General features: G+C 49.2%; 1 protein-coding gene across 1 annotated transcript; it reads left to right on the top strand.

Annotated features, from left to right (window-relative positions):
* Positions 1 to 885: 885 nt before the first annotated feature.
* On the top strand, positions 886 to 10,273 carry MUC20 (mucin 20, cell surface associated). The gene is made up of 4 exons (XM_045902093.2): positions 886 to 1,089; positions 4,894 to 6,237; positions 8,247 to 8,338; positions 10,039 to 10,273. Exons 2-4 carry the CDS (start codon positions 4,953 to 4,955, stop codon positions 10,105 to 10,107), a joined length of 1,446 nt encoding a protein of 481 aa, XP_045758049.1. The 5' UTR covers positions 886 to 1,089; positions 4,894 to 4,952; the 3' UTR covers positions 10,108 to 10,273.
* Positions 10,274 to 10,840: the final 567 nt, after the last annotated feature.

Genomic DNA, 10,840 nt, shown 5'->3' on the forward strand with positions numbered 1-10,840 from the left:
ATCAATGGTGTAGTTGGAACCGGGGTTCAAGATCTCGGACTCGGCATGCTGGGCAGTGTCCCAGGTGGACCCCCTCAGCCTCTTCTCACAGAGTCTTCCCCTATGTTCTGGAATGACTCCCTCCTTCTAGGCAGCAAAGTTCTTTATCCCAGCGCAGGGTGAAGTTCTAGAAGACAGTGTGTCACACCCAAATGCAGAACCTCAGACTGCGTTGCCAAGAGGACCTTGTTGATGGAAACCCAGAGAAGGCAAATAACTTGTCCAAAATCACACAGTTCCTGGTCCACAATTAAGGAAGGAGCTGGAAACAGAACTTAGGTTTTCTGATTGCACTTCGAAGTTCCTTCCAGCAGTGGGATTTTATGATTTCTTGATGCTGATCCACTCTACTCTAGAGTGGCTTTCATCACAAAACTCTGGCCCTGAAATCTCCAAGGTACCTTGTCCGCCACTGGCCATGGCCATAACAGCTCATTTCTTGGCCCCTGGAAGGGGTAAAATTCTTTTCTAGGGCATTTGAAAATACATTCTTTAGCCTCACTCCCCTTCTTGTGGCCAAATCCCATAAGCTTCCTTAAGTCATTGCCCTCACACTTCCCTCCTCCCAGGCCCTGTGACTCTGTCCTGCACACCTACACTTTCCCTTCTCCCAGCCAGTGCCTTCCCCATCCCGCATTCCACTCTGGCTCTGGACGTGGTCCTGACCCTGACAGGGACACAGAATCACAGGAATCGTTGGAAAGACATTACGATCAGAGTCCTGCTCCACCCTGTGTCCTGCAGACCTTGGGGGGCTGTCCCTTCTCTCTATCGCTTGAGGATCAGGGTAAATGCCAGGGTTCTCACTTATTTATTTTAAAATTTTATTTATTTATTTTAGCAGAGGGAGGGAGAGACAGAAGGAGAGCCAGTCCTAAGCAGTCTGCACGCCAAGCGCAGAGCCCAACATGCGGCTCCATCTCATGACCTGCGGGCTCTCATTTATTGAGCACCTCGGATGTAGGTGTATTCCATGAGCAACCAGTATGTAGCAGGCACTGTGTAAGAGCTTTACTCTCTCGTGTGATCCTCACAAAACAGCCCAGCAAGGTAAGGATGATGCCCATTTTATAGATCAGGAAGTTGAGCTTCAGAAATGTTCTTTAATTTGCCCTAGATCACAGAGCTAATAAAGGCTAGGATTAGAAATGAAACCCAGGTCTACTGAACTAAAAGCCTAAGTCCCATGCACAGGGGTGGGGGGAGGAGGAAGGGTTGTAGAAAGGGGGGAAATGTGAAACACCATCTTCCCTGGCCTCCCTGGCTGCAGGACTGAGGGGGTGAATATCACTATGGAAATGATTCCACATCTTACCATCAAACTCCTCTAAACCTCTAGAGAGGAGAGGCCACTGGGCTGGGAGTGGGCAGGAGGGTTAGCTTGCTGACAGCCCTTGACATTCACCCTGCCAGCTCTCAGCCTGTGCATTTGTAATTACCTGGCTGCATTCTGGAAACTATCCAGTCACACCAAGGCAGGTGGCCTGCCCCTCCTCCCTGGATTGAGGAAACAGGAAAAGGTGGCAGTGCGAGGCAGTGGGCAGACGTGCTGGGCAATGGTGGCTGGAGCTCCCCCGAGGATGGGCTTTCTCTGGGGCTTGGCTCTGCCCCTTTTCTTCTGCTGGGAGGCTGGGGCCCCCGGATGCTCTGCAGGTAAGGAGGTGGGGGCTTCTCTCCTGACAGAGCTCTGGGTGTGAATTTCTGCACCAGCAGCCCTCTTGGGTTAATTGCAATTAACCATAAAGCTACATCTGAAGTATTCTCCTGTTGTTGATAAATGGTATGCAAATGACAGTGTGTCAGCTGCCCCACATCTGACGCCTCGGTCCTTAGAATGAGTGATGTCCTGGTGCGGTGACTGTGGGTTTGCCTTTTTGTGTGGGATGGAGGGGGGGCAATGGAGGTGGAGGAGTGCAAGGGGCCAGGGGGGTACCCGCTGGGGATAAATCTGACTAAAACCAAAGAAAATCCTCCAAGTTTATTTCCTAGCCCAGATTTCCTTTAAAAACCAGTTTTTGTGTGTGAAGAGTCTCACAGACTGCTTGGGAGGGGTGGATTCTGAGGGGGGCAGGGCTTTTATAAAAGAAGAGAACTAACATAGATGTGTAATAAATAGGAAGCGTGCCAAGCTTGGCGCATGCATTGTCTTTTTTTTTTTTTAAATAGACTTTTTTTTTTTTTGTAGAGTTCACAGCAAAATCGAGCAGAAAGTACAGAGATTCCCATATAACCTCTGTACCTCTCCCCCAGATATAATCTCTCCTTCTATCAGCATCCTGCATTATCTTTTTAAAAAAAGATTATTTTTTAGAGCAGTTTTAGTTTCATTGCAAAATTGAGAGGAAGGTACAGAGATGTCCCAAGCTCTGTCTTTTTTAATCCTCACAATGACCCCATGAGAGAGACACTAGTCTTATTCCTACCCACCCCTGCCCCCAGAGGTGATGGGACTGAGGCTTACCAGGATTCAACAAATCATCTGCAAAGCCAGGATTTTATTCTGCATGCACCTAGCCTCTAGACCACTCTGTCTTCTGTACGCACTCATAATCTGCCAGGCTTGTGCTGCATGTTTTACATTTAATTTAATTTAATATTCACAACCCCACGAAATAGGTACCCTTAGCTCCATTTGAGAGATGAGAAAATGCAGGCTTGGAGCCCGGAGACTTGGCCAGGGTCACATGGTCTGTAAGCAGCAGAGCGGGGACTCAAACTCAGGGTCCAAAGTACACACACCTTCCTCTCTGCCAGTTTGATCTGAGGAAGGGACCGGGAGAGCTGCAACATTCTAGCGCCGTACAGGGCTGGGTAGGCTTTGCTGTTCTTGAGAAGACCTCTGGTGGGCAGGAGACTTGGGTAAGGGGTGTGAGAGTCCCAGGGGTGTGTGAAGAGGCTATGGTTTGGGAAGCACGATGAGGTTTCACAGCAGGGTGATAACACGGGGTTCCTGGAAAAGGCAAAAAATACTTCCACGGAGGTCGGTGGTCAGACCACAAGAACACCTGTTTGGGCTTTAGGCTGTGTAGGTTGATGCAGAAAGGCTTTGACTCCACCGTGTGGGGACTGAGGAAGCTTGGAGAAATATCCTGGGCTTTGAAGTGGGGAGAAGCAAGTATATTCCCATAAAAGCATGATTTGTGAACAACTAATGAGAGTGGATGCCATGACTCACCCGATCTGCATGTGGGGACAGCCTGCCATTCTCACCGCATTAAAGAAGGTTGTGTGTTCTCAAGTGCCTCTTGGAGGGGACAAGGCTGTGGAGGGATGCTTAGTGACCCTTGCTGGCTTTGGGATATAAGACTTTCCCATTCCCCTTCTCCTCTGGTCCTCACCACCACAGCAAGGCAGGTAGGATAACCCTCGTTCACAAGGGAGGCATGGAGAGGTCGGGTGACTGGCTTAGCTGGTAGGAGGCAGAGTCAGGATTTGAACCAGTCAATCACAGGACTCCAGAGCTAGTTGAAACAGGCCTAGGGCTGGAGCCCAGTCTTTTGCCTCCTGGCCCAGTGCTCTTTTATCTTTGAGGGAGAGACACAAGAGGACAAACAGGATCTGGGGCCCCATCCTGACAGCCAGGGTACAGTACATGACCAAATGGTCCTGTACTTCCCTGGGGTCCTTGGGTACTTTTGGGCCAGTAGACCTCAGTAAAGACCATCTCAAATCTTCAGAACCCCAAAAAGGGGGGCTTATATTTTGATTCTTTTCCTTCCAAGAGTAGGGTTACTGGATAAAACACAGGACATTCACTTACATTTGAATTTCAAGTAACAAAGCTTTTTCTGTAAGTATGTCTCAAATATTACAAGAGAAGTACACATACTAAAAACATAATTTGTCATTAAAATTATTCCTTGTTTATCTGAAATTCAAATTCAAATTTAACTGGGCATCCTGTATTTTTATTTGCTAAATCTCACAACCCTCCCCAAAAGGGTCGTTGGCCCACTTACAGAGAGAGCCCTTCCTCCCCCGTAGACGGGAGAAACATGCTTGTCCGCCCATGAAAAGATCCTCCTGTAGTCCCCCAGGCAATGAATGACACCCAACCCACCGCTCATACAACCTCCGAGGGTCTGTTGAGTGGACAGAGATGCTCTGCCCTGTGGAGAAATGCTAACAGCATCTCTTTAAGGAGTGACGTTTGCCTCCCTTGGCTCACTGTTACCTGTGGAACATGGCTGGTGCATCATTTCTGTAGCTCTGGGGTCCCATCCCTGCCATGTCAGATGAGTAGGAATGGGAAGCTTGCCCCTTTCCCAAGGACTCGGCCTGCTCCCTTCCCTTTTGCAGCAGCTATCACCTACTCTGTCTGTGGAGGTTCCTCTCCCCCATCCTCCCAGCTACCTCTAAATACAAAACCACAGATGTTTCCTGTATTTGAAGGGTTTTTACTTCTGTGGGGGAAACATCTGCTGGATGAGAAAAGTATCGGTGAGAAAGTGACAAGGATTCTTTCAGAAAGTTCTGAAAGTCGGGTCCCTGCTCTAGTTCTTGGCTCACTTGGACTTCTGCCTTCTTTGCCCCCCCTTGAAGCTGGATCCTGGCCCCATGCATTCCCTCTGATGGCTTCAGACCAATAACCAACTAGATTCTGAGGCTTGCTTGCCTCAACTGGGTCATCAGAGGACATTCTTCAGGTGATCCCAGTTCCATGGCTTACACAAGGGACCAGTCTTCCTGATAATAGTGCTTCCTTCTTCCTTGTATGTATAGATGAAAAATGGCATAAAAGCAACTTCCCCTCCCCACCCTCCTCCCAGGGTGTCCAGGGCGTAAACACAAGAGCGTGTGTGAAGTTAGTCCACTGAGACTCATGGCTCACAATGTTGGTCTTACCCAACACAGACCCCAGCACCAGCAGACCAGGTCCTTTGGTGACAACCAACCACATAGAAGAGCCTGCCATGACTCTGGGGTTCGGGACAAGTTCAGAGGGAGCATTCCAGACCACTGACCTTGTTGAGACTTCTGCGCCAAGTCACATCCCTTTGGAAACTCAAACCCTGAGCACCCAGACCTTTGATAAGAACTTAATCCTGGCCAGCACCATTTCAGAAGCAGAGACTAGGGAAACCAAGACCATTTCTCCTGCAACAGAGACCAGGGCCTTCACAAAAATGATACCGTCCAAGTTCATGGTTGTGATCACCACTCCTATGGAGGCATTAGCCACAAGTGGCAGCCCCATGGGAACTGGAATGACCACAGTTGAGACTGTTATAGGCAGCGATCTTGTGGAATCTGTCTCTGACACCCTTTGTACTGATGACAGCTCAAAAGAGGCAAAGAGGATCACAACCAACATCTTGACAGTGACTCACACCTCTGCAGAAGCCCGGGGCCTGGTCTCAGACAGCAGTGCCTTCTCGGACCGCTCAGTTCTGGCCATCACCACCTCACAGGCCCTGGCACCTGACAAGACTGCATTGGCTAAAGACTTGCTGTCCTACAGCGACACTGACCCGGAGGTTACCAATTGCAGCATTATCCGAATAATAACTGCCACCACCCTTGGGACCTTGGACGTAGTTCTCAACCCCACGGGAGGAAAGGCCTTGTCTCCCCCTGAGGTGTCAGCTGTGCTTGATTCCACCAAGGCAGAATCACACTTCACCGAGACCATGACCTTGGCAGAGACCTCATCAGCAGCCAGTGCCACAGAACCAGCCACACCTGATACCACAGTTGAGACCCTGCTAACCGCTAATAGCACCATAGAAGGAGAAACAATAGTAGCCGAGCCCACGACCCCCAGCACAACTTTGGTGACAGTCAGCATCAACCCCCTGGAAGAAACTTCAGTCTTGTCTGTTGAGACAACAAGCCACACCGAGGTCTCAGGAGCGGTTACAATCTCCACAGAGACTGGGTCAACAGTGGGTAAAGTGGCTTCCCCTGCTGGGCTCTCAGCCTCGGCCTACAGCCACACCCACGTAGCCACTAGCCAGAACGCCACCCCCTCCCAGCCTTCTGCCACAGACAGCACAACCGGTGGGTCTGTCCCCATCAGCAGGAGCCATTTTCCTTCTGTCCATCTGACTATGGCCAACAGCAGCCGAGAGGCAAACATCACCTTCGTCAAGACCACAGACTTAGTAAAGACTTCGACAACCAGCAAGCCTGGAGGGAAGGCTCCCACAGCTCTGCCCACCACTGCTCAGCCAAGGTGGACCTCAGAAACTACTGCAGGTAAGGGGCTCCAGCAGCTGTGATCTTGGGGATGCGGGGTTTGGAGTTTCCAAGATGTCTACATGCTTGATAAGGGGTAGGGAGGAAGGAAGGATCTGGGGCCTATTCTGAGCCCAGTCTCTGATGTCACCTCTTCATGATCTTCTAGAGATTCTTGCAAAAGTCAGAAACAAAGCAGATTTAGGGTGGTGTATGGAAAACCTGTGGGGCTAGAAGTCTAGAGAAATGCTTTGAGATCCTGGTTTTGCTCTTAACAACCTAGTGACCCAGGACAGGTCCTTTCCCATCCTGCTCTCTGGCCTCAGTTTCTCCACCAGTAACTTGAGGGGGTTGTGATGGATGAACAATGAGGTCCTTTCCAGCTCCGCCCTTCCTTGACATTAACAGTTGAGTAACCACTATGTGCCAGGCGAGGCCCCAAATTTTATTCAAAAGCCACAGTCCTCATGCTCTGGAAGTTCTGGTTCAGCTAGAGCCACACAGAGGGGCACCATGTTAACATCTGGCCCAAGCTGCTGCCCTCTGAGCAGCTGGGACCTCATGAAAGTGGGGCTTACTGGATGTGCTTGCTGGGGTTAGAGCCAGAGACAGTGACAATAAATAAATGAATGAATAAATGAAATAAATAAATAAATAGGGTGAAGGTTTGGGGTTTAAAGCTACATGTCTGAGACAACAGATACTTCTCAGGGAAGAAGCCACTCGTGAGAGGCTGCTTGGTTAGCCCAGCTCCTCGTCAGCCTGGAGCCTCCACCTCCTTCCTGACACTGTGCTTGTGCCTCATCCCTGTGGTAGCCTCACCTGGTCCCGCCTTTGTGGGCAGGTGAAATAAAAATATTAATCACAACCACCTTAGCGAACACCATTTGTATTCCAGCAGAGGAGGACATGAAAACATTTCACGGCCGGTCAGCCGTGCCACCGGCTGAATGTTCTCACCGACGTCAGGCAGGGAACTACGAGCTTTGCATGTGTTATCTCTTCTAATTAAACCTTCAAAACCACCTCAGGAGGTGGATGTTATTGCCCCCCGACAGGTGAGGAAACAGATTTAAAGATAGCAGTGGGACTCCAAAAGGAAGTCTGATTCCATCTCATAGTCTCCTACTGTGCTTTCATTTTTTAAAGCTTGATTTATTAATATATTTTTATTTTAAAATGCTTTTCTTTATTTTTCGTTGATTAGATGATACATTGACATGATTTAAAATTCAATAGGTACAAAAGGGGTCAGCATAAAATGTCTCTCTCCCACTGCTGTTCCCCAGCTACCCAGCTACCTTCATACACATAACCGAAAGAATCACTTTCTTGTGAATATTCCAGCCGTGAAATATGCATACGGCAGCAAACACAAGGAGGATGAAAGAGATATATATTGCTCTCGATACAATATCAATATTGGTATCTATCTCTATCTCTAGAAATAGAGAAGTGCAATCACTTGATCGATTCTAACTACTAGGAAGGAATGACTGCAAGGTGGCAGGTGAAGGCAAGGAGGTTAGGGCTCTGCAGAAGCCAGAACTAGCATCTGGAGCTGCTAGATTGGGAAGGCTGGATTGAAACCTCTGCCAACTCAGAGCTGGATGAATTGGCTGAGGTATCCCCTCTGAGAGCCGACCTCTCTCTGGCACTCGCTCTGTCTGGATCCTTTCCTAACAGTCCATCTGGGACCTCCAGGCATCAAGAACATTCTAGATTTCACTTTCATTTCTCCTTCTTCACACTATTCTTTTGACTTCTCCAAATGTGGATGGGGCCTTTAGCCAGCTTTTCTTTCACTCTTGTTGGGAAGACACTACAAGGAGCCTAGTTATTGGAAAGAGGGAATCCTCTTTCTCTTTACAGTGAATAAATGAAAGATCCCATGTGAGCATGGACACATCTACACATGAGAGTGAGCAAGAGGTGCAGAGGTGGGGACAGAGGCTGGGTAGCACAGGTCATATCATGATTCCTGAACTGACCTACCCATATGTTCATCTCCTCCTTTTCTAAACTTGCAGGTGGGGATGGAGGCTTTCTCCTCCTGCAGCTGAGTGTGGCCTCCCCAGAAGACCTCACTGACCCCAGAGTGGCAGAGAGGCTGATGCAGCAGGTGAGTGGGCACTTTCTAGGCCAGGAAAGTAGAGGAGAGTTTTAGGAACTAAATCTAAGGATCTCTGCTTGGCTTGGCTTCTGCCTGTTTTTCCTGAGTTGGGAATTCCCCTTTGGAGCTATGTAAAAAAATTCTTTCCCTCACCCCCAATTTCCTCAGGCCTTTGGAAGGTCAGGCCTTCTAGCCCTTGGAAGAAGGTCAATGATATTAATGGGCAGATAGGCAGGACTTTGGGTTACAAGTAGTAGAAACCCAACTCATTGTAGCTTACACAGAAAAGGCAAGGTATTTGCTGAGAAACCAAGAAGTGACTGTTCCAACTTCACTTATGGCTGGATCCAGCAGCTTAGACATGATCATCAAGATTTTCTTTCTCTACTTCTCTTACCTCTTCGTTCTTTGGAATCTCCTTCCATATGTAAGGAAAGGTGGCTGTGACAGCCCCAGAGTCACAGGCACTTCCCTCTCCCAAGACCTGCCTATTATACTAGGGAAAGACTGATCTTATTGGCCTGCAAGGGCCACCATGACTGACAGCTCAAACTGAACCCCATGGAATGAGAAGGACAGGTCCCAGAGGAACTAGGAATGCTAGCAGAAAACACCCCTCAGGTGTATGTTCTAGATGGGAACCAAGATTGGGATATATTTGTATAAGTTGGGAAAATTCCCCTAAGACCCAGAACACTGGACAAAGCTTCCAGTGGTGGAATTCTGGGGTCAGAGCTTTTGGGATGGTGTGAATCATTGGAAGGTTAGACTAGGTCAGCTCAGCTTAGCTCTTGTGCCCGCATCTTGCTAGCAGGGGATGAGAAGAGGGAATATCTGGGCCCTTGAAGTTCTCTTAGTGGAATGGGGCCCATCAGGACTCCCATAATAAGGAGTTCCCTTGGTGGGGGGGGGGGTTTGAAACGGGACATCCAGAGAAATGACAAATGCCTACTGCACATGATAATCAAAATAGCAAGTGTGAATCTTAGTCCAAGAGGGAAGCCAGAGGGGCACCTGGGTGGCTCAGTCAGTTAAGTGTCCGACTCTTGGTTTCAGCTCAGGTCACAATCTCAGTGTTGTGAGGTCGAGCTGTCCATTGGGATCTGTGCTCAGCACAGAGTCTGCTTGAGATTCTCTCTCTCTCCCTTCTCCCTCTGCCCCCCTCTCTCTCTTTCTGTCTCTATAAAATAAATAAATCTTACTAAAAAAAAAAGAGGGAAGCCAGAATGGTGCCAAATCTGAGCCCCCAAACTGGAAACTATTTCCGGGGTCAGAACGAGGCCCGGGAGAAAGGAGCAGGTCAGGAGCTGAGGGGCAGGAAGCAGGCCGTGCAGGTGTCGGGTATGAGCTCTTGCTGGGAGCGGGACACAGAGACAGCACTCAGGGCTCAGACAAACAACAAACTTTGGAGCCGTATAGATCCGGCGGTGAGTTCCACTTCTAACTGTGTGACCTTGGGTAAGCTATTCCGTATTATTTTCCTCCCTTATAAAATGAAGTTGCTACTACCTGCTTCATAAGGTTATTGTGAGGGTAAATGACACAATGTGCATGAAGCACTTAGCCCATGCCCAGCCTGTGGGGGGCTCGGGAAGGGTTGCTGGCCTCCTCGTATGTTCTCTCCCATTGTCCCTTCCTGTCCTTGGCCTGTGGTGAACTCATGGGCCAAATTTGGGCTGGAAGGACCTCCTGCTCCTTGTGCCCTCCAGCTCTACGATGAACTGCATACCCACGTGCCTCCCATCCACGTCTCTCTGCTGCGCATCAGGAGGGGCTAAGAAACATCCCCTGCAGCCAGGCGTGGCTGTGTGCCCAAGGGGGCAGTGCTGCCTGCGGCCTGGGACCCTCCCCCACCCCAGACTGGAGCTACGGCACTGCGCTGAGATATACCTGGAAGCTTCCCAAGAGGTCAGCCGGCCTAAACCCTTACCCCAGACATGGCAGTGGGACCCTGGCTCACATATGCCTCAGTGTGTGTGTGTGTGTGTGTGTGTGATGGTGGGGGTGGGCTGGGGGAGGGACTTCCCTTGTTCCAAAGATGTCCTTGGACTTCCTTTGGCACATGTGTTATGTTTCAGTAAAGAGCGATCTGATCACCCGTCTGTCCACCTTCTTTGTGCTTCCATCAGACATTAAAATTACGCACAGTGTGGTCCAGAGGTTATCTATTTGATCCATATGGGGTGTTTTTTTGACAATTTTATGATACAGGGATTTTGTGCATCCTCCCTACTCCCTCTCTCCTTCATTCTTCCCTGGTTCTTGGTTTGGACCTCAATTACAGCACTTACTGAGGCTGGCCCCGGAGCCTGTTGAACTCCGAGCTCCTTCAGAGCAAGGCCCATATTTATCTCAGTATCCCCTGAACCTGGCCTGTAGTAGGAGCACAGAGAAAGTCTGTTGGATTGACTTGAATTTCAAGTTCTGGACACAAGCAGATCACAAGAAGGTCTGCAATACGAAATTATTCCTCCCCTCTAGCTCATAAGTCAAGTTATTATTTTTTTTTTT

The sequence above is a fragment of the Mirounga angustirostris genome, unplaced genomic scaffold, assembly GCF_029215605.1.
Source record: "Mirounga angustirostris isolate CCGP_5_RB_7025 unplaced genomic scaffold, mMirAng1.0.hap1 SCAF_1, whole genome shotgun sequence".
Taxonomy (NCBI): domain Eukaryota; kingdom Metazoa; phylum Chordata; class Mammalia; order Carnivora; family Phocidae; genus Mirounga; species Mirounga angustirostris.